Here is a 23,292-nt window from a genome sequence, read left to right as displayed (position 1 = left end):
TTATTTGCAGATGACTACATTCTTTACCTAGGAATAAGTAGCCCATGTGACCAGGCTCTTTTAAACGCAGCTTTAACGAGAATATCTTCTTGGTGTGCAACCTGGCAAATGAAGCTTAACGAAAAGAAAATGGTGGCTATGACTACAACATGTAAACAACTCCCTTTACGGTATGAATACTCAATCAATGGCCATAAACTATCATTCGTTAATACCCATAAATACTTAGGTGTTGTACTCAGTGCAGATTTTAAGTGGAATGATCATGTTGCCTACATTGAAAAGAGAGCTATGCAGAAACTAGGATTCCTAAGGTCCTTGCATAGATCAACCCCAAATTGAAGTTAATTGCGTACAAAACTTTCATCCGTCCAATCCTTGAGTGCATCATTGGTGGTATGGGATCCCCACAGCCAAGTATATATTAAGAAACTTGAAATGGTTCAAGGAAAGCAATGAAATTTGTTTATAATCACTGCAGTTCCTTTACATCACGCAGCATACTTCTAAAAAACGCCGACTTGGATGGATTGCAGACAAGATGACAGCAAGATCGATGGAAATTGATAGTCTCACTGTACCATGATAAGCTGCGCATAAATAAGAACACATACGCAGAATTATTTCATCACCGACTAACACGACCCAAGTATCCAAAAGAATTGAGGGACTACGGTATTCCTGCAAGACACAAGCTTTAAAAAATTTATTTTTTCCACGCACCGTCACTGATTGGAATGCTGTGTCTGCAGACCTGGTAAACTGTGCAAATGTTCAATTGTTCATGTCAAAACTGCGAAAAATACACTTGATTTTTCTCTTTCTTTTATTATTTTTCCCATCATTCGGCCTCAAATAATGCATGCGTATTAAATTCCAATTTATGTTTCATTTTCTTGTGCTTTTATGTATGCCAGAAAGATTTCATTGGCGTCCATTGCATTATTACGTATTTACAAGGCTTTGTATTTAGAAAGGTTACTGATAATGCTTTACTAAGATGTTTCTTATCGTTCATATTCTGATGTTCCTTGTTTTTTTATTCAGTGTGCATACGCAAAAGACTTATAAAATGTATAAGTACTATCGTTTTAGTTACAATTGTTCTAAAGATTCAAAATGTTAAGTTTGATACACTGTATTAGGTGATGACTTCGTAACTGCATTTGTGGACTTGCCTTGTTCAAGTTTTACTGTTGTATTAGCACATCTGCTTTTCTTTTTCTATTTTTTTACGACCCACACCTGCCTAAAGCCTCATGTGAGAGGCCAGCAGTACTCCTGAAATAAATAAAATGTGTTTACGTTTTTTAAGTGCTATGGTCCCAGTGTCAGACGAACTAAGTCTGTGCTCGAGCTGGGAATATGGAACACAAGAATTTCACGTTCCCAAGGTGTGGGAATAATTGTCTCCAACTGACCCATCAATGATCAGCGCATCCAAAGTCGTCTCTCCGCCTTCGTCTGGACTGCCGCCGTACCCAACTGTGCCATCACACTGGTCCCTCTCGCACTGTGCGCAGCCCTGCTCCACAGCATCCAGCGCTGTCCCATTCTCGGCAGTAAGCACTTCCCATGCTGCAGGCAAGAAATATTTTTAAGCGCGACAAAGCCGTTCTTATTACTGACACAAGTTGAGATTTTTCTCCACAACTATCTTTAGAGCATTCTATAGTTGTAGCTATGTATATATTCATATGTGCCACGATCTAGAGGAAATATGGACCTATGCATATGAAAGCTTGAGGGAAAAAAAAAATGTTTGGCTTTGCAGAGGCACTCTCCTATGGCAAATCATAACACCAGTCGAATCGGGCCAAATTTCATGGGGCGATGAATGCGTACGTGGCAGTCAACAATGTTTTGCGTTTTTCACCAACTTTGAACCGCAACCTGCGGGCAGTGGAATTATTGACAGATTTTATTTGTTTCACGTGTTTATAGCTGCAGTTTTACATGCGTTCTTGCGCGGCAACCATATACTGCATGCTGCTTCGTAAGCGCAGCTTCTTTGGTTGGATTTATTTCAGCAAGGACGCGTGTAGTACGCAAGGAGCACACCATCCTCCTACCTCGGAGTGTAGCGTTGGAGAATCCCCAAGTGTTAACGACGAGAGGGAACGCGCTGCAGTAACCTTCCGTTAGGTGAAGCGCAAGCAGTAGCGGACAATGCATCAAAAGAAGTGCCGTTACCGCCAGGCACTTCTGCGAGATGCGGTCAGTCCCCATAGCTATACGTTCGTCGGCGACCACACCAAGACACAGCACCGCGTGACAGACCGACGCGTACCGACGTAGGCACGTTACTTGAGTTTGAACACCGTGGCACCACGTTCCTATCGCAGGTAGCACGTGAGCCAGACGTACCGCTGATAAAAGTTACCAATCAATGCCAGCTGATACGTGTGACTATAGGCCTTGAAAACCTTAAGGCAAAGCAGCAAGCTTCCCATCGCGCGCATGCACTGGAAAGTAAACTAGATACCCGCAACGAACGAAACGAACGCCCAACGAAACCGTCCAAATTATTGTCGTCAGAGCTAAACCAGTGATAAGAGTCCACGCACGTTTATCTGAACCGGCATACTCACATAAACACGCAAACAATGACGTCGTCATCACCAAAACCGTCTACGTCATCGAAACTAAACGTAAAAGCGAAACCAAAACTGAAACAAGAGAAACTGCATGCGCGACGCGTTTTCGGATGCCGCGCCACTGCACAACTACGGGAAACACGCACCGTCTGGGTAAGACTGTTCACGTTTCTTTTTCTGAGAGCCGTATCAAAAGGCACGCGTTGTTCGAATATGAGTTCGCCTGCTTTAATGTCAAAGCCAAAGTTAATTCCTCATTCAGCGTAAAGGAAGGATGGGGATTATTACTTTCAACCACGGGCATCTTTCGGGCATTGTCTATGCGATAGTGGTTCCTCTCAATATAAATTCGTGGGTTCCTTTGGAAATAGTAATGTACCCAAACCGTAAAGCTTTGCAGTGCTTCGCAACTTTGCCTGCCTTTTTTATGTTATAACTCCAAGCTAGGTAACGCTTCAATTATCCATATTATTTAATACAAAGCATAAGAGATATTTCAGTGCAGAAAAAAATGTTTCAAAGAAAACCTAAGGCTTCTGAAAAGAAAAAAGCAAGTTGCTTTCTAGTTCTGTGCAGAGTTTGTTTCATTTCAGCAGAATAGAAGATTTGGCAAATTAATTTGTGCCAACATTGTTTCTGCGCATGTACGTCTTATGATACTACAGATTGGTATGGAGATTAATTTGTTACAGGAGCATGCAGTGCACTAATTTTCGAATAGACAGCTATAAAAATACGACTATATATGTATAATAACGGCAATGGCTGAAAGAAAAACAATGTGCTTGTGGCTACCTTTGCACAAAGCTTCCCAGCTGTACAATGCAATTCCACTTATTAGGACACAATAATTTAATCCTTTCTTCACCTCATGCACTAGAAATTGAAAATTATTGACATGTAAGGCAATAAACAATAAACATATGGTGGTACGGTTCTATTTACTATATGTTATATGTATAATGTACGTGAAATTTAATTTTATGCACTGTCTAAAAAGTGCAGTGCTCGTGCATTCATGTGCAGACTGCAGATATTCATACTACGATGCACAGAAAGGCTGCGAGAATATTGGCATAGACATTCATGATTGAAAAGTGGCGCAGAACATGTGGAAAAGAAAAACAATAGCAAGGTTACACACCAAAATGAAAGGAATACAGGCACAAGCAGGGTTCAATCATGAAGGACAATGAAATCATCTAAACTGGTATTCTGCTTCAACGAATTTCTAGTACACTGGTCTCTGTTGTGCTGTTTTACTGGTGTGAAAGTGAGAGAAAAGAATGCTTGTGTCTGTATAATTATTTAGCTTCGCTCTATAAACTTTCATTCTGCACTTGTGATTTTATTGTGCTGCTTTTTAATTATGAGCTCGTCAGACTTGACCAAGTCACTATTCCTACTTGAAACAACTCTGCAAACAACACAAGTACACAGAGAAGGGCCATACGAAACGTGGTGCCATGTTTCTTGGTTTTTATTCTCTGTATATGTGTATGGTTTGTACTGCCATTTCCGATGTGCATTTCAACCAATTAGCCTACATATCAGTCTTATTATTGCTATCCTCTTTGGAAAGCTTCCCACTTTCAGGTTGTGCACACTATATATATCCAAAACACTTACAAAGTGTTTCATAGCGCTGTCATTAGATGAGTGCCGGCAGTGCCTCACACACATGGCAACATGTGCTGCTTGTGTACATGCATAAGACGTCACCTCGAGAGCCTCATCCAATCAGTAATCGTGGCTTGGTGCCTGATCACCAAGACCACAGAGCAAGTTGTTTTCGTTGGCGAGGTATACTGCTGTTAGTTGCAGTAATGCAATGAACTTATCCTACAAATCATGTACACTGTAACCTCCTTATAGTAGCAAACTTACTTCCAGCAGGAAATTACCTTTGTTATATGAAATATTAATTATGAACTTATGTTTACATGCCTACATCAGAAAAGAACCATTTATATTTACTTTGTTATATCCAATAATTTGTTACATCCTTCCTTATATCAAAGTTGGACTGAGCAGTATTTTTATCTCTGAACTTCTTGACACAACATCACCCACAATGAAAGAGATTTTCTACCGAAATTCTAAACAGCACGCACGGTATTTAGCGTGTTCAGCGATGCCATGCTCTGCAAATTATTTTCGATAGCATGCATAGAAAAACAGACAGACAACACACCTGTGCCAGAAAACTTTAATCTGCAGTTTCAACTTCTACAGGAAGAAGGGTTTGCACTCTTTGAACTGACTGCTGTCTGGTTGAGAGGTTAGTGTTGTGTGGGAAAAGACCAGAAGGCAGAGCGAAGCAACAGGCTGACTAGACAAATATTGTGCTAGGCAACTTTTTGGCGACTCTCGCCTCAACGCCCAAACCTTTTTTCAAGCGTGTCAGGTAGCCTCTGTCACTTTGCTCCTAGACCACTACGAAATGTCGGGCTGCTTGAATCTTTTCTCGCGCTCATCATTGCGCACATGCTCTCGCAGTAGTGACATGACCTCATTCTCAAACTCTGGTGGAGTCTCCCTGGCACCTACGAGAAAAACAGTGAAGCAAGATGAAAAAACATTTCAAATTTCTGTACCAGTATGGCATCATTGTGAAGGTTGCAGCACATTTGCCTTACTAACGGGGGAAACAGTGGTCAAGGTTCTCAGAAACAAAAGAAGCCTGACCTCTTAATGCCTGAACAGTTCTTGCCTAAAGAGAAACATTTGAATTGCACTTAAAATTACTTGTATATGAGGCGGTAACAACCAAAATTAGTTTCACATCACTTGCTGATATGGGGTAATTTTTTTTCTTGCATGTATATTTGTTCTCTTGCATTGCCCCTTTGCAAAGAGTGTACAAGCAAGCATGCTAACTGATGAAAAGCACATGCTGCAACTGTCAACAGTTTCCTTTGCAGCAATTCTTGTCAATTAACCTTTCTTGTGCTAGGGAAGAGTCTCGCTAGTCCAGGGATTTCCTTTTGTCTACTGCATGCCCCACGCAGTCGTTTTATCATTTGAATGTGAATGCTGCTCTACTAGATGGCACAAACTTCCCCGAAAACACTTTTTTTTTCTTCTTTGTGCATGCAGATGGTGGAAGGGCAGGGGAAGTCTGGCTTTCCTGGGTTTTACAAATGGCAGTGTGGGGAAAGTGCGGCATTTTATAAGTTTTTTTTTTTTATTTAAGAGGAAGCTTTGCACAGAATTTGATGAGGTTTGTTACATTTAAAAGAAAAAGTGACTGGAAGACTAGGGAAAATTGTCGAAAAGTGGGAAATTTTGGAAAACAAACTATGAAGTTTACAACTCTGCAACTCAACAATTAAAAACAATATAGAAACTATGTAAGCTGCGTTTAATAATACACTTAATGTTGTCAAAATTGATATATCATACACCCCTGAAAAATATATATAACTAATTTACGAATAGGACTTTAAAGGCGAAATCGTGTTTCTCAGCAACCACTGCACAGAATTTGATGAGGTTTGTTACAATTAAAAGAAAAAGTGACTGCAAGACTAGGAAAAATTTCTGGAAATGCAAAAATTTTGAAAAATGAAACTATGAAGTTTACAGCTCTGCAACTCAACAATAAAAAATGATATAAAAAATATGTAAGCTGCATTTAATAATACATTTAAAGTGGTCAAAAGTGATATATCATACACCCCTGAAAAATATATATCTTATGAATAAGACATTGCAAACCTTTGTAAGCACTGTAACAAATTTATGCAAGTTATAAATTAATAGATAGTTTGTCTGCTTTGGATGCTCTGATGGATGCTGTTTACAGAATTGCAATATCTGTTTTTAATGCAGTGTTAGAAATTTGTGAACTTTGTGATCCTATTTCTTTCAATCTTGCCAAGGTTTGACAATATTTAAAAATATTCAGGCCCTAAATCAAAATTCCACTTCCAACAGTCCCGAGAATTTAACTTTTCCTCTCATATACAACAAATTTCATTCAAATCAGTCAAGAGGTTATTCATAAAAGGATTTCTGCGTTTTACACATATTTGAATAGGTGGCATTGGAGTAGGCCCAGAGCAAAAGCTTCTTAAATAAATATTTAGACCTGGAAATTTGCAGTGAGTAGTCTTTGGAACTTCAACTTAGTACTGACAATTTCAATAAAGAGTTCGAGCTTATCTCGCGTGGACACAGCTGAACGAAAATGTTTTGCCACTAACATGCCTACAACGGTCTTTCCTCACAGTGCCAAGAATGACACCATTGCCCAGAGGACACCAAAAGCTAGAATGCTTGAGTTATGTTTTCAAGAAACGTCAAGTTTCATACAGACTGTTTTTGTGGCCATGCCTACCTGCAACTTAAAAGCACATGCAAAAAACATTAACAAACAAGAGAAAATAACAAATGAAGTGCTGATCCTGCAATAACGAAGGTGGTTCACAATGAATCAGTCATTAAAAGACTAGGTAAATTTCGCCAGCTTTCTTAAAAAAGAAATTGGCAGTTTCATAGCAAGGTTAAGCGCTGCGCTGAAGCTATTCGGAGGACACTCAACGATACATGGGGGCGACATGCACTGCACGTCTCTTGCATCACATGCGCTGACTGCTGTCGCAGCTTGATGGGGCAAACACAGCTGGAGTGCCCATATAATTGGCAGTGGAAAAAATTTTCCACAGGAATCATTATTACGACCTTGTGCTGCCGTCTCCCACCTAGCCTTTCAATTACTGTAGTTAATTTAGTACAGTGAACAGGCTGGTGTTGGCCCTGGGTTTGATTCCTCATTAGAAAGCTTTTTTTTTTGTTCATCTACTGAAAAGTTAGCTTTCCAAGGAAATTTACCTTAAGAGGTTGCGCTGTCCTGCCAAATGGGGGGATCACAAAATTTTTTCTTCTACTAAACCACCTCCACTGTGAAATTTCCTGATGAACTCTTCTGGTTACCTTCCCACTTCCTGCAACTTTCTGTAGAGAGAGTGTAGTACTACAACGGCTAGGGCCTTCGCAGAGGATATAGCAGGACTGTGTGATGACTCTCTAGAGGATTGGTGAATGCAAAAAGAGCAAAAAGCAAGCATTAGAAATAAACTAAGCAGAACACAATAGCATCTGCTCTGATCACTTGCACGTGCTTCCATGCTGTAAGGCCTTATCAGAATTTCAATGATTACCCGTTGCCCAGTAGTAGATGTCCCAGTCGTTGGAAGGCAGGTTGATGAGCCTGTCGTAGTGCTGGAGCTGCTCCGTATTGAAGGAGGCCAGGTGCTTGGCTGCGAACGTGCTGTAATAAATGAAAAAACAAAAATTTTCAAACCACACTCCTGGCTTGAAGTCAACTGAGGTGATTTCAAGAGTTATATTCAACTCTCAAAGCATCCGAGTTTTGTCACCCAGTTACATGGGAATTCTGTCAGGAAAAGTGTCCCAGTTTGTGTCTCCTGCAGTTCTAATTATCCCAAACAATCCCGTGCAGTTAATTTTTATGACGTGAAGAAAGTCTTGGACATTTCAGTGGCACAGGAAATTGAATGCCAACTCACTTTTGGCCAAGCAAGCCTCAGCTGTAGTAACTGAACTTGATCTATCATGCACAGGCTAACTAGATCAATGCTAGTGTGACTTCACTATAACAAAGGTAGATGCTTATCTCATTTATGAATGGCAAGATCACCAGCCGCTCCCGAGAGAAACAGTAGTGCAACAAGGCAAACGCGCAAACAATGCAGGACAGAAATGTTTAAAGCAAAAAGCAAATAATACTTCGAGCTGAGAAAGCGGCAGGCAAAAGAATGTGCCCAGAATAAGTGAAACCCTACTGCAAGTTAAGAGACTGCGCTTGGACATTGCAAACACTGGAGGCTCCAGTAAGGACACACCACAGTGATTGTTTCCACCACACGGTGTTTCCTTAAGAAATGGCCAAAGATGTTCTTTACAGCGACTAGCCACATTTAGCAGCAATCAGTCAAAGCAAGCAGTAGCAGTAAGTAGCAAACTTGGCAGAGCAGAGAATGAGAATCAGCACATTATTTTTTTAGAAACAGTGGCTTTTTCAGCGACTTTGCTGTTGGTAATTTCAGCTGCTGCAGAAACATATTTGAATAAATCTTCTCAAAGTAGGTGCCCCTATAGTATAAGCCGTTTTGTGCTGCTACAAAAGTGTGGCACAGGTACTACAATAATTTCTTTCTTGTGAGCATTTTTTACAATCTCGCACTACCCCATCCTGCAACACCTACAAAACTTCTTTTTACAAACGGAAAGTACTTTCCAAAAACTTTGATGAGCCATTCATATCATAATAAAATGAGCCCAAATTCACAATCTTTGAAAAAGATTTGGGAAAGCCTATGGGTGTGCACACTTTGCATTCCCGTGATTCGAGTTGTCAATCAATTCAGCCTCGCTCTACAATCTGTCAGCTTCCTGGTTAGCTCAGACGGTAGTGTGACCATCCCAAAAAGGTGTTGGTCTCGGGTTTAATTCCTGGAGAAGGATTATTTTTTCTTCAACTGCAAAGATTCTTTTTTGAGATAAAATGTATATGGGTTTCTTTTGTAGCTCCACACTACAGTTGGATGAATGACAAACTTTGCCTTTCATCAATTTCACCAATAACACTGACAGATTGGCCTACCCCTGTGAAAGCCGCAGTGCATTTTATTGTTTACCCGTCAGTGTTCTTTGCAAAAGTACATATTTACCAGCATCTTAAAATTAGCACACTCTAATGACAAATATTTACGAGACAGTCTGTTCTTGAAGCAAGACAAGCTGTTCACAAAAAGATGGAGACCCAAAGTAATCAACAATGGTCAAACAAGCAATGCCACTGGAGACAATGTTTGAAGAGAGTCACTTGTATTCATTGAGGCAACATCATTTCAACAAGGCACTTCCTTTTTGGTGACAAAGACAAGTGCCCTCACCAAAACTCCAGCTCAAGCCTGACACTTCCCTTGATTGCCTTCTGTTGATATCTGTTCTCAGTCATCTTACAAAGTTCGTCAAGCCCGGGTTATGATATTTTCTTCACTTTTCTGCTTTTACGACACACTCTTCCACATGCTTTCTCCCGATGATTTGCGTCTTGCGCGCAAAACACATACCATGCACGACACCACAATTTAAGCGCTCACCTGAGGATGAGGTCGTTCTCGAGCATGCCGCGCTTGCGGCTCTGGTAGAGCAGTCGCGCCCGCAGGGTGTCGGTGTCTTCGTTTGCCCTCTGGATGAAGCCCTTGCTGAGGATGGTCTCCCTGCTGCCCTCCGAGTGCGTGCACATTGGTTGCAACAGCCGCTGCAGAAGTGACAAAGGGGAACACTGCCATCTGGCATAGAACAAACAAACAAACTGGGATCTTTTCTTCTCTGTGCAATGTTTTCCATTCCTCACTATGAATGAACTTGGCCAAGAAAACATAACAGCAGCACACAAGAGGGAAAGAATACTGAAAGGCACAACACAGATTCTGACTTGCAACTGAATTTTATTAGCCCCAAGAACGAACTACAGGGGCGCTGCGAGCGCCGCTCACGTGACGTCAGGGCAAGGACTAGCACCTGTCGTCTGCTACAGTTTGGGCGTTGTCCGGGCGCTTTCTGCGGTGTTTCCATTCGTTCGCCCTCGTTCTCTCTGCTTGCATACTTATGGTGGTCGTCTCAAATATATTTTTACGACGTCTTCCTTTGCGAACATTTATTCAAAGAGCTAATTTCTTATACAACAATGCAGCTCTCAAAGGCAACGCTACAGTGCCAGCCGAAGAAGCGCAACAGAGCCCATTGCGGGTTTTTCATGCACGGATGGACAATCGCAAAAACGTAGCATACAGGAATCCAGTGATGATACCATACTTGCCGCGGTGCAACAAGCATGTCACAAACGCTGGCTATACATGACTTCTACAACAGTTATGTTGATTTTAATCCGCAAAAAACAGGTTTGCTCACGACGAGTAGTTCATGGTATAATTCTTCAGAGAAATGCTCGGCAGTAACACGGGGACTTGACTAATACTGGAGTTTAGATTCTACAAGCACCACTTGCTTCTTTAACTGCTTGTCAACATTAGGCGGTTCTTCCCGTGTTTATTTTAAGCGGCGGAAATTTGAAGTAAAGTTAATGAAGGCTTACAGCTATTTACAGAATACAAATAGAAATGTATCAATATATATTTCCTTTTCCGTGATTCACGTTCAACTCACTTGAGAAATTTACTGGTGCTTGTTGCTTGAAGAATATACATGACGAATCTGTTTGGCGAACTGACACAGGCTGCTCGGCCCAATTTTTTTTAGTGAAGTCTGCCTGTTGGACCGCATGGCTGCAGCCAGAAAGAAGTCAAAGCATCAATCATTAGTAGTATGGGACATATTGAAGATACCGAAATTCCCCGGTGGAGGGTCAGAAATCAAGTGAAAGTATACGCAAGGCTTGCAGTGCTTTTTTTGTGAATGTTTGTGATTGGATTGGAGCAAACTTTATTTAGCCTGCAGTTAGGCAAGGTTCTCTTTTATGTACCGACGAAGCAAATAGTCATCCATTTGTATAATTAAAGAACGCTGGATCGAGACATGGTGAGACAGAAGGTGCTTGAATTTTCCTTTTCTAGGCAATCTAACCTGCGCTGTAGTAGCTCCAGAATACTATAGTCATTCCAGTTGGCACTGTAAAAAAATGCTTTATTGTTTCAATTCAAGTTGTAGTGAACTGATGGGTTTCGCGAACATAGCGTGCCTCGCCATACCGACGGTCGATTGCTACCGTTACGTGATCAGGGGTGTGCCATATTGTCGATAAAGGCTACTGAGGGCCACTATGAAACATTTCATCACCTTCAATTGATTCACTCTCGATCTTAACAACGAAACTTTTCTCTCAGGTGATTGCTACGATGGTGTTTGTGAATTAACTATGTAAATACTCTATATGACGCGCCAAATCGTGTTAGCAGCCATGAGCAATTCATTTTTTGGAGGCCTGTTTCAGAGGAGGATGAAAGTAGCAGCAAGCTTTTTCATAAGCAATGCGCGCCAATTTTTTTACTCATTAATGAATGGCCATATTTGAATAGAACAACACACCAAAGTAATAAGAATCATGATGACAGCTTCGCTGGGCAGTGTCTTTCTAACATCGGATAACAGGCTGACGCCAATTACCAAGATTTTTCTTCCATGTAAAATTCAATGTCTCTCATAGCTAAATACTAAGGGAATGTTAAATGTAAGCATCATACACAACTTCGCGTGTTGAATTTGCAAACATTCTTTTTACGCAAAATTTACGGATAGACACGGCGCATATGTGCATTGCAAAACCAGTCGACCACTTTAACGCCGCATAGCTTGCGATATCCAAGCCGCAAAGTTTCTCGACTCACGCGCTTTTTAAGAAGAAACTGTGGTTAAGCCATGGCAGCTGAAAGAAGTCGATGTATCCTTCAATACGTATGGCTCGAGCCACCCATACCCCAAGCATACACAAAGGGAACGAGCACGCACGGCAGCCGAGTGAGCCGGAGCGAGCGGCGTCCTGGCCGTGACGTCACTCGCGAGAGGGCGCCACTCCTAATTCTCGCCGCTAATAGTGAGAGCATCTAGTGTGCGTAATATAACCGACCCTATCAGCTTTCATTGATTACGAGAAAGTGTTTGATTCAGTCGAAACCTCAGCAGTCATGGAGGCATTACGGAATCAGGGTGTAGACGGGCCGTATGTACAAATACTGAAAGATATCTATAGCAGCTCCACAGCCACCGTAGTCCTCCATAAAGAAAGCAACAAAATCCCAATAAAGAAGGGCACCAGGCAGGGAGATACAATCACTCCAGTGACATCCACAGCGTGTTTACAGGAGGTATTCAGAGACCTGGATTGGGAATTGGGGATAGGAGTCAATGAAGAATACCTTAGTAACTTGTGATTCGCTGATGATATTGCCTTGCTTAGAAACTCAGGGGACCAATTGCAATGCATGCTCACTGACCTGGAGAGGCAAAGCAGAAGGGTGGGTCTAAAAATTAATCTGCAGAAAACTAAAGTAATGTTTAACAGTCTCGGAAGAGAACAGCAGTTTACAATAGGTAGTGAGGCACTGGAAGTAGTAAGGGAATGCATCTACTTAGGGCAGGTAGTGACCATGGATCTGGATCATGAGACTAAAATAATCAGGAGAATAAGAATGGGTTGGGGTACGTTTGGCAGGCATTCTCAGATCATGAACAGCAGGTTGCCATTATCCCTCAAAGGAAAAGTGTATAACAGCTTTGTCTTACTAGTACTCACCTACAGGGCAGAAACCTGGAGGCTTACGAAAAGGGTTCTACTTAAAATGAGGACGACGCAACAAGCTATGGAAAGAAGAATGATGGGCATAACGTTAAAGGATACGAAAAGACCAGATTGAGTGAGGGAACAAACGCGAGTTAATGACATCTTAGTTGAAATCAAGAAAAATAAATGGGCATGGGCAGAACATGTAATGAGGAGTGAAGATAACCGATGGTCATTAAGAGTTACGGACTGGATTCCAAGATAAGGGAAGCATAGAAGGGGGCGGCAGAAAGTTAGGTGGGTGGATGAGAATAGGAAGTTTGCAGGGACAACATGGCCACAATTAACACATGACCGGGGTAGTTGGAGAAGTATGGGAGAGGCCCTTGCCCTGCAGTGGGCGTAGCCAGGCTGATGATGATGATGTCTGTCAAATAGTATTCGGTGCTTTTTTTGCCCTCTGAAGCTGAAGAAATAGCTAATTTGTCCTAACTACTAATGGGATTTTCAGTTTAATAGTGGGCCATACTTTATGTGCTTAATGGGAATCTTCTATTGCCTAGAAAGTATTTCTTTCCGCATTTCTTCTAGAAAATGGGAGGGTTCTTCCAGCTTTACGGCAGGTGGTTTATGTGGGTTATCGTCTGCTCATTGAGGTCAATCTGTGCAACACATAAGAGCGAGGAATGCACATCATGTCACGTGGCATCACTTCACCCCGTCATCGGCACCCGAAGTGATCTAGTGTGCACGTGTGTCTGTAAAACACATGCACCAGGCAGGGCAAAAACAAAAGTACAGCCTGGTGATACCCGATTACCAGGCGGTACTTTTGTTCATTTCTACATTGCTTGTAGTATGCATGTTTTGTTCCTGTATGTGTACTGGATGCTTTCCCAACAAAATTGATTTTGTTTTGAGTCAGGGTCCCATGTGGTGTTTTACACAGTCTCGCACTCCCTGTGTACTGCTACTAGCAGGTTCCTAAAGTGCACCAACTGTACCAGCTGTCAATTCTTCTGTTGTCTAAGAAAATGTCTTGCTAAGGCAACTGGTGTATTCGATGCAAAAGAATAGTTGGAGCAAGCAAAAATGGTAAGCCCCCCTCACATATAAATTTATGTGCCAGAACTAGCTCAAGCATTAATCCCCTTTTGCAGACTCAAATTCAGTTCCCTCATGGAACATTAAAAAAAAAAAATTATTGGCCTTGCCTGCTTCCAGTCAGCACATAACATTAAAAATATGAATAATGTTCAAAAAATATACAGTCATTAATATGCTCTAACTTTTTCTAAACTTGCCATTGTACAATCTCAACTGCATGTGCTCAGTACAGCGTACTGTTCCGTATGGGTGTAGTGCTCGGATTGTACATTTAAGGTATAGAAAATAGATATTTCAGGACAGAATGATAAATTTTGTTCTGCAGTGCTTGAGGAAGGCTTCGTGAGAAAATTGGTACATGTATACATGGAATGCATCTCGGAAATACAGTTTTCGAACTAGTATCTCGAAACTATATAGTGCAGTTCTCAGGATTCCAACTTAGTGGGCAAGCATTAATTGGCCAATTAGTGAAGGTTAGCTTACAGGAAGCTAGCAGAAGCACTATATCGCAACGAATATTGGCCAGCAGAAATGTTCTTGTCTACAGAATTGGGCATCAAAAACAGCTCAAGAGACAGGCTGTCAGGAATGACCCTTCCTTATGCCCTGTGCATTACACCATTTTTCTGGTCAACCAACGAGCTGAAATGTGCATGCTTCTGCTGCCTAAAATCCTCTATTTTTATAGCTCAAGGCATTCATCATGAAACACTCGGTATATGCAAAGGATATAGTCACTTGTCATAACAGAAGTAAGTTTTCCCAGCAACTCAAGCGAGCTTTGTCAAAATGAAGACTGTGCAGGATTGTGACATAAATCAATAAAAATTTTAGACAAAACCAAATTTAGGCAGTGTTTGTAAAGAATATTTCGACCTCATATTTAAAAATTCGGAATTTGAATTCTAAAACAGGATAAAAAACATAGAATGGACAACACCACTAATGAGATCTAAAACATGCCCCACCAAGGATTAAGCTACTTCAATTAATATATCTGCTAGCTTGCATGTCTATAAGACTTTTCTGTACAAAGAAGTCCACTTGTCATTGATTCCTTCCTCTTTAACAAACATTCCTTCAGTATACCCAGTATTTTCAATTATTCAAAGCCAAATATAACAAATTTTGTTTATGTTAACAAGTTTGTCATACACAGACGACAAAGCAGACACTTTAGTAACATCTGTAGACAAGGCCAACATTTACTGCAATTGGTAGTTGATGATTTTACTCTTCTCGGCCTCGGACACAGCCACCCATCTTTTTTTTTCTTTTATTTCAAAGAAAAATCTATATTGTACCAGGTATATTTCAATATAACTTAAGTACTTAAACTTACTCATTGTGATGGTAAATGAGGAATAAAGGCTTTCGCTCAGACACGAGGGCATAATAATGTTTATTATGGAGCTCACTGTTTAATGAAGTAAAACTTTCATGAAGTAGTTTAAGGTGAAAATGGCTTTCTTTCACCTGCCTGTGACCTGACCCACAATTTGCCAAACTACTGCAGCAATCACAATAGTGCAAAGCTTATTAATATAACAGAGGAAGAGGCTAAGTCTATGTTTTTGATGACAAGGTTATTTGTCTTGATTGCATCTGTGGATGCTGCCGAGAGGGGGGAAAAGGTGGGCACATCTTGGTGGCACAGAGTTTCCTTCAATAATTACTAGAGAGAATTCTGGCACTGCAGTCGTTGTACCACCATGATGGGAAGTAGATGCATTTGTCTGATCTTCGTGCTTGTGGCTTTGTATATTACGCTATATAAATCTTATTGTCGTAAATTTCAGAGCAATCTATACTCTTCGAAGTGCAGACGATGCTGCGAACATGCACGATCACTACTAATTGCAACAATTGAGCTTGTCGAGGTGGCCAAATCGAAACGCGCCAAGTGTCTCAAGGCGTCAAGGCGTCTCATGCCTGCGATAAATCCATAAGGGCGTTTCACATCGCTTGTCGATACATGCTTCCGTGGCTTAATGGTTTAAATATCCGGCTCTATGCTAGAGGTCCTGTGTTAAAATCCTGCTGTCAGACAATTTTAATAATGCATATTTAATTACCTCTTGAACAGTACATTGTTGAAAATGACAAGTTTATAAAGACACAAAGCTGTTTGATGCCAGAAGGACGAAATTTAGGCAAATCCATGTAATTCCCATAATTCACTTGCTGGTACAACTGCTCCCATTGCAGCTCCCGCAGACACTAGCGCCATAGTTATAGTAATTATTGTATGAAACTCAATGCTTGGTGGTACATCCAAGTTGACCTTAATGATAATCAAGTTCGATCATCCTGATAACATTCATACATTTCTAATGTTTCAATATAGCAAATAATTCGCTGTATCAAATCGGTTCGTCATAACTGGATTCCTCGCGCATACAATGCCCCCCCCCCCCCCCCCCCCCTGCCCGTACGTGCGTAGTTCGCCAAAACAAAAACCACTCTTAGAATGAACAAATGCTGACTTCCCACACGAACTTCGTTTAGCTTTCCAGTTGCATTTTGGCAAATATTTCAGCACAAAGCAGAAGGTGTGAGTGATTAAAGTAGTGTAGACCCGCTCATAATGAACCAATGTCGCCATGCGCCTACTTCACCACTGATCTACCATCTACCATTCATCCCCTCTCTCTCACAACACAGACCCGCACATAGCTTTGGCATTAGGGAGAAGACCCCCGGTGCGAAAATCAGGCACATATAAAATCATTATCAACCGATAACAAACGACTGGCACTGGTAAATAACCGGCAAGTAAGTCGCAGGGCAACCTCGCGCAAGTAACATGGGCAGAGTAGCAAGGTGACGACCTACAAAAATTATAACTATATGCATGGCATCTTTCATTGACTGTTAAATTAAGGTACAAAGTTGAATCAACGAACAAATTAAAATCACAGCAGAGCTAATACATACGAGCGTCGACGGCCGCAAGCGAATAAATGCAGAACGCAATAACATGTTGCCGCTTGCACGACGGCAGACGACAGGAAGTCAGCTTTGCCAAAGGCGCGCTCAAGTGGTGTTCGTTTGTGTTTTAGTAGGGATTATGGAACACGGTGTAAGCATAGAAGGTCTGTTCGATTCGCCTGCATCACCGTGAACCAGTTTACGGCGGTTCACGAGACGTTCAGAAACTGTGCAGGGGACGTATTCTGAAACGTTCGCCGCGGCGACAGTTTCGCCGCGGCGAACGTTTCAGAATACGTCCCCAGCTCGATCCGCAGGTGCAGGCCCAGCGAAACACTCGAAACGAATGCAAAGGTGCAGACGCGGTGTAGGCGTTATGCTATGTCAGATTAATGTGCACGGAGTGCGTAAGTTTGAGAAGTCCTGAACTGAAGGTATGATCGGTTTCTGACGTAAATACACATCACGGTTGCGTAAACACATCAGACGTGCGTAAGCGCGGTTTTAACGGTGCTCGCGCCCGTGTACTGCGTCGTCTGCTGCGCCGCTGCTTCGCACCTGTATGCCTGCACCAAGTCGGCACCGACAGTGGAGCGGGTGCAGCAAAATCGTGAACCAGCCCTGCACCTTTTAAAACGAACTTCGTGGTTCTGCGGACGCCATTGCTGCACCGCTAAAACGAATGGCAGGGTGCAGCACCTCGCGAACTGTTCGAGTGGTGCAGGCGAATCGAACGTACCCTCTGGTTTCTCACGGTGTAAAAATATTAATGCCGTGGTAGAGAACCACATCCGGCATGCTGCGCTGAGCTTCTCTTAAAATTTTCGAAGCGGCTCGTTTTAGGCGAGTAGTGGACACATGCTATTCAATAAACTGGACATACTAGAAGAAGTGTGTGTGTCCGATGGGCCGAGTTAAACAGTACCGTAGTGCCACAACGTGCCCGAAGTTAAAGGTATTTTAATGCACTGTCTGCAGCCGAACAAAGGTGCCGCCAGTGGCGCGCTCTGTGGTTTTTTTTTTCTGCTTTCGCAGCTTCCCAGTTTCGCATGTGTCGGTTATTAACAGCGCTTTACGACTCGCCGCGGCTGTAATGACGACGGGGGAGCAGACGCGAGTGTGCAGGTGCTCGTTCACGTGTCCCGCCGTCGGAAGGCAGCTGCGGCTCGTCTGAAGCGGCGACTTTTCATCGTCCGAAGCGAGGAGACCGGACGGCGGCCGTGCGAGTCCGGAGCACGAGACAGCGGACGGGAGAATCGAGGTCCACGCTCCGGCGCTCGAAAACACGACGACGCAGGTAACGCGCCCCAAAGCGTGCGGTTGCTTCGCCCCGTTTCACGTGGAGTCAGCAAATCGTGCCGTGCTGCAGGCCGCTCGAGTGACCCTCAAATCGCGACTTGCCTCTCCGCCAGCGGATCGTCATTCATTTGTCGTTGACAGTCCCCGCTCGGTCGCGATGTGTTGCGCCGTGTTGCGCTCCTAACTTCTCGATTCGTCCTGTTAAACGTGCGAATCGATCAGTGGCACGGCGGAGACCGATACGAAACGCTGCTTAACTGGCCTGCGAGGGCCGGCCTTTTCGTGCGTTTAGTTTTTATTTGTTTATTATATCCCATTCGTGTGCATGAGAGAGTGTTCTCTAATGATCCGCGCCTGCCGTTCCCATTCATTCAGTCTGTTGCGCGTATGCGTGCGCGGTCCACTCATTCTGTGTCGGGTTGATCTCTTCCTGCAGATGTGTCACGAAAAATTGTCTGAAAAAGAAACGTACTAAGGGGGAGGAAATTTAGTTTTTATTATGGCTAAATATATCCAGTGCTTGCACATGCGTAAAATTCAGCATAGATGAAGCATAAGTGTATTCTGCATATACCCAGAAATGACACCATGTCTAAAGAGTGTGGTGCCCGAGGAGAGAGAAAGGATGTCAACCCAAGGTGTAGCTGGGCGCTACGTATACCTCGAAAGGCGCGACTGAAATTATCCGTAGAGAACTTTGAAAACAGAAATAATAAAGGAAAATGTTTTTCCAATGACAATACGATGTGTATGTTACATACCCATTACATCTTCTAGGCACTTGTATAGTATTTTGATTTATATGCATGAAAAGGCTGTCAAGGCAAAGATGTGTGCATATTGCTTTTCATTTTGATGTAGCCCCGTTGCAATCAATGAAAATGTTCTTGGGACATCACTGTGCAGCACAATCTAATGTGGACAGTTGCAGGTACACTATTAATATTGCCTTTTTAAATATTTGCTTTCAGTGTAATAAAAAGCAGACTTGACTAATGCTGCCACATCATGCATCAAACAGACGATCTGTTGCACAGCTGATGCTGCTGAGCACATGAGATAAAGGTGTCACAAGGGGCCGTATGTTTTGAGTTCAAAGCTGTTCTTTTTTTTTTTTTTCAGCTGTGTTAACTTTTCTCTGGAGCAGAGCCACATCTTGCTATGTATTTTACTTTTCTTTAAATCCCTTTTGTTGTTTAAAAGCCTACAAGGTTTTTAAGGTTTTACAACTTTGGTACCAAACAGTCACTATCCCTGTCATCTACCACTGGTACAAATGGAAACCCTGGGAATAGGAAAGGCAGCTCATCATGTTGAATTAGTGATAAAACATGAATAGAACCCGCCGTGGTTGCTCAGTGGCTATGGTGTTAGGCTGCTGAGCACGAGGCCGCGGGATCGAATCCCGGCCACGGCGGCCGCATTTCGATGGGGGCGAAATGCGAAAACACCCGTGTACTTAGATTTAGGTGCACGTTAAAGAACCCCAGGTGGTCGAAATTTCCGGAGTCCTCCACTACGGCGTGCCTCATAATCAGAAAGTGGTTTTGGCACGTAAAACCCCATAATTCATTCATTCAACATGAATAGAAGAAGATCAGAATGTAATCTCGGTTGTATCATTGTGTAACTGCAGCCCAACCGGAAATGTCCTATCTGAGTAATGTCGAAACAGCATGCACAAAGGACAGAGCACATGCTCTAAATTAAAAAATCTGTGTTTTTGTTTTTGGTTCAATATCTCTTTTTTTTTTTTTTGTGGGTGTGTGGTACCTATTCTTCCTTTGCCATGTGTTTCATACAACAGTCCTTGCTTTTACTTAGTTTTGAAGAAATTTGTGGTGGTGAGGTGTGTTGCATGACAAAGAGTGCTCGTGTGCCCACCATTTTTAGTGCAGCATCCAATTCCAGGACCGTGTTGCTGAACAAATGAAATGCATGCAGAATTGTTTCTCGTGGGCATTTTTTTAGCGCCTGTCTGGGCCAAACGGGATGTCTGTGCAGTTATGAAAACAAAGAAAAACTGCGCAAAAAAGAACAGGAAAGAGAAAGAACCACACGACACGGGCGCAGACTAACAACTTGCAGTAGTTAGTCTGCGCCCGTGTCGTGTGGTTCTTTCTCTGTCCTGTTCTTTTTTGCGCAGTTTTTTTTTTGTTCTCATAATGTCATACCAACTAGCCCCTCACCGTACGCTTCTAGACTTCATGTCTGTGCAGGGCTGCTGTGTTGTCATTTTCGGGAAGCACTTGGCATGTGCATTCCTTCCTTCTTCATGGTGGTGACACCATGGCAGGCCTTTTGCAGTGGAAGACTACTTGCACAGTTATTGTTCTGTGCTGTCCTGCTGTACCGACACATGTTGTCTAAAGCCACGTACTCAGTCTGTTGGCAGTTATCTTGTTCTTGAGCAACTGGCATCTATCATGCATGAATTTGTGTGCCGTCTGGACGGAAAGCAGACGACGAGATAAGAGTACAAAGGGAGATTGCGGCATCGCCTGAGAGCACCAGTTATGTCACATACGTTAAGGACTTTGTGAGCATGAGGAGGCTGTGAAGATAAATCTGCTGCACATAGATAGCTTGTAATCTCTAGTGTACCGCTCTTGAGCCATGCTTTTTATCTTAGCCTAACACGCATGTTGTTTTGGAGCTGCTATCTTTTTCTCCATGGCTGTAGTTCTGTCTTTTTACTCTCTTCATTTGAATCACGTGCCAACATGACCCAAGGCCCTTGTTTGCTCTATAAGAAAGGGAGCAGACCCCATGATGCCTTGTCATACTTGCAAATGTATATGCAACAGGACATTTGCATTGGTGGTACAGCAAACTTGTTGCTTCATGACGAGCAATGACCTTTTTGGCACTATTAGTAAAGTATTGGCTTTGAACATAACTTGAAGAGCACTTGGTAAACATTTGTTCACAAAGCTTTGTTTGCTCTTAAGTCAATCATGAGTAATGCACAAAGTGCAGCAAAAGCGGTAAGAATGGCACGAGAGGAACTGAACACACATTAACTTCCATGTAAGTTGATTAATTTGCAAAAATGTTTTCACAATGCTGCGGAAAATATGAAGGCATTTATTTGAAAGATTGTTTTATACATGTGCCACATGGCACACTTCGAATTTCTTGGTGACGATTGGCTCCTTTGCACAAGCCAGATGAGGGAGTCAATCACGGTCGTCGAGAGTTTAGATCTGGATTGGGCTTGATCGCAATCGAAAATGGCCGTGTGACACCATAATTAGTTATGACTGCATGTTAAAGTATAGATGTAGAGAGTGTTTAAATTCTTATGGCTTAGAGACTTCCAGGACATAACAGTGGTACTTAGTTCATTTGTCCAGATCTGTAATTTCCTGTTGAAAATTTTAACAACCTCCTTTATAGTAGCTTTCCCCTATCTTTTTCCTTAGTCTGCATCTTTTCCATGGCCACAGGATAGTTCAAGTGTGCGACTTGAGCTCCCCTTCGTCTCATCCATTCATAGCGATGATCTCAAATCTTGTGTGCTACCTTGATGCCATTAGGTAGCACACAAGAGTTCATTAGCCACATGCCTGCTCTTTCTAAGTTCATGTATCATGTGATGACTTAGAGCTAGAAAAGGTGTTCCACATCTGCCTGCTATAGCTCTGAGTGGCACTGGCTAACAGTCCCAAGACTAGATCTAGTAAGTACACAGAAATACCAGAGTTAGTGGACGGATTGATGGTCATCGCTGTAGCACAATTGGTAGTGCATCGCACGCATAATGCGAAGGCTGTGGGTTTGGTCCCCACCGGTGACAAGTAATCTTTCCATCAACTTTTATTTACCCTTTTCTTCATTATTTTATGCATTTCAGTTTCGACCGAAGCAAATATCCCCTATGCTTTCCTTGGCTTCATTGCCTGCTGGCTTTGTGTGGTTGTGATTAACAAAAGTTGGGCCCCTCTGTTTCCCTTACTCACTGCAAAGTGAGACAGTCAAAATGCTTTTAGCCTTTCCTTTCCCCATTGAGGCCAGTTTCTGAGTTTCTGCCATCACAGTTTTGCTGTCACATATGCCTTCAAATAAGCAAAAATGTTGGCACCTGTGTTCACTACATAATTGCCTTTGAGACTGACTCGTTGCACTGCGGGTGCACATTGAAAAGATACTTGCACACAGCACAGGCATTGAATCGTCAACTAAAGAACTTCTGTTAAGAGGTGTGAAGCATATATTAAATTTTTTAAATACATTTGTTAGGCATCATTGTCAATGACATTCTTTTGTTAGGCATGTGGTCACTGGTTAAATTCCTAGTCGCACTGTGAAATAAATGCCAATGTACTTAAAAAAGATCCCAAGCACTTCGAATTATTCCAGAGCCTCCACTGTGGCATCTCTCAGGGCGCTGTTTTTGCTCCAGGGCATTAAAGTGAATCAATATTCGTCTGTATGATGGAGTATCAATTGCATTTGGGTTCCGTGTTTGATTCTTTATTTTCTCTCGATTTGTACTACACAAATAGCAGTTTGCTGCAGTGCTTCTATGGTATGATAATAAAAGGAGGTTTCAGTGTGCCAATCATTCACTGCCAGAACTCACTGCAGGACAAGCATTGCAAGATAAGCCCCTCGACACTATGGTATCCTTGCTGTGCTATTTTTGAGGGGACATAACCTTGCTGGCTCTGTCAACCGAAGGTTGAAGTTGCAACCACCATATAAGCAGGCTTATTTTACTCATTGTTTGTCATCCCAGGATGCGCCACTACTTTCTCTCTCTCTCTTTTCCAGCTTAGCGTAACATCTCTTGCATTGTAATAGGGATTTAGAAACATACAAATAAAGTGATGCTTTGCAGAACTCTTGACAGGCAGTCATAGTTAAAAACTTACTTTGCTTATAAAAAGATTCTATAGTAATACCGTGAATGTTGCCAGACTTAAATGCTGTGATGTATTTTCCTATGCATAAAACGACCAAGGCCTTTTTTCTTCAGTTGTTAGCAAACCGAAATACTATATGTGAAAAGTTATCTTGCATACAAAACAAACTACACATCTTGCAGCTCGACTGACATGATATAATGCCAACAACTGG

The 23,292-nt window shown here is 42.3% G+C and overlaps 3 protein-coding genes across 11 annotated transcripts in view; 1 reads left to right on the top strand and 2 right to left on the bottom strand.

Annotated features, from left to right (window-relative positions):
• The window catches only part of LOC126538523 (N(4)-(Beta-N-acetylglucosaminyl)-L-asparaginase-like), a 33,977-nt gene extending 31,409 nt beyond the window's left edge, over positions 1-2,568 (bottom strand). Inside the window, exons 1-2 of one of the 3 annotated variants that reach the window (XM_055074821.2) lie at positions 2,073-2,568; positions 1,422-1,578 (exon numbers count right to left, since the gene is read on the bottom strand). In XM_055074821.2, coding sequence (XP_054930796.1) covers positions 1,422-1,578; positions 2,073-2,229 — 314 coding nt within the window. In that variant the 5' untranslated portion in view covers positions 2,230-2,568. Of the gene's footprint in view, positions 1-1,421; positions 1,579-2,072 lie in introns of those variants that run through there. The other 2 variants (XM_050185380.3, XM_055074822.2) reach the window with 2 other exon arrangements.
• A 2,222-nt stretch (positions 2,569-4,790) lies between these two features.
• Positions 4,791-17,026, bottom strand: LOC126538524 (succinate dehydrogenase assembly factor 2-A, mitochondrial-like). Of its 3 annotated transcripts, XR_008613992.1 has the most exons (5): positions 16,918-17,026; positions 9,731-9,891; positions 7,763-7,872; positions 7,434-7,628; positions 5,058-5,143 (listed from the first exon to the last, which is right to left on the bottom strand). XR_008613992.1 is itself a non-coding variant. In XM_050185381.2 (4 exons), exons 1-4 carry the CDS (start codon positions 16,960-16,962, stop codon positions 5,034-5,036), a joined length of 426 nt encoding a protein of 141 aa, XP_050041338.1. In that variant the 5' UTR covers positions 16,963-17,026; the 3' UTR covers positions 4,791-5,033. The 3 variants fall into 3 exon arrangements, 2 of the variants coding, with proteins under 2 accessions (XP_050041338.1, XP_054930798.1); XM_050185381.2 differs by lacking the exon at positions 7,434-7,628 and having other exon boundaries at positions 4,791-5,143; XM_055074823.2 differs by lacking the exons at positions 7,434-7,628; positions 16,918-17,026 and adding an exon at positions 10,800-10,876 and having other exon boundaries at positions 4,791-5,143.
• Positions 17,027-17,697: 671 nt separating this feature from the next.
• The window catches only part of eas (ethanolamine kinase 1), a 74,826-nt gene continuing 69,231 nt past the window's right edge, over positions 17,698-23,292 (top strand). For 3 of the 5 annotated variants that reach the window (XR_008613995.2, XR_008613994.2, XR_008613993.2), the window contains exon 1: positions 17,698-18,208. The gene's annotated coding sequence lies outside the window, so the exon portion shown is untranslated. The remainder of the gene's footprint in view (positions 18,209-23,292) is intronic. The other 2 variants (XM_055074824.2, XM_050185377.3) reach the window with 2 other exon arrangements.

This window comes from Dermacentor andersoni, chromosome 4 (assembly GCF_023375885.2).
Source record: "Dermacentor andersoni chromosome 4, qqDerAnde1_hic_scaffold, whole genome shotgun sequence".
Lineage (NCBI taxonomy): Eukaryota > Metazoa > Arthropoda > Arachnida > Ixodida > Ixodidae > Dermacentor > Dermacentor andersoni.
Note: the sequence above shows the minus strand (reverse complement) of the source record. Positions and strands in the feature narration are given on the sequence as shown.

Coding starts and splice junctions, on each gene's coding strand:
- LOC126538524 (XM_050185381.2), bottom strand. CDS start 16,962: ATGTTATTGCGTTCTGCATTTATTCGCTTGCGGCCGTCGACGCTC. Junction 7,873..9,730: donor GAGAACGACCTCATCCTCAG/GTGAGCGCTTAA, acceptor CATTTATTACAG/CACGTTCGCAGCCAAGCACC. Junction 5,144..7,762: donor CATCTACTACTGGGCAACGG/GTAATCATTGAA, acceptor TTTTTCTCGTAG/GTGCCAGGGAGACTCCACCA.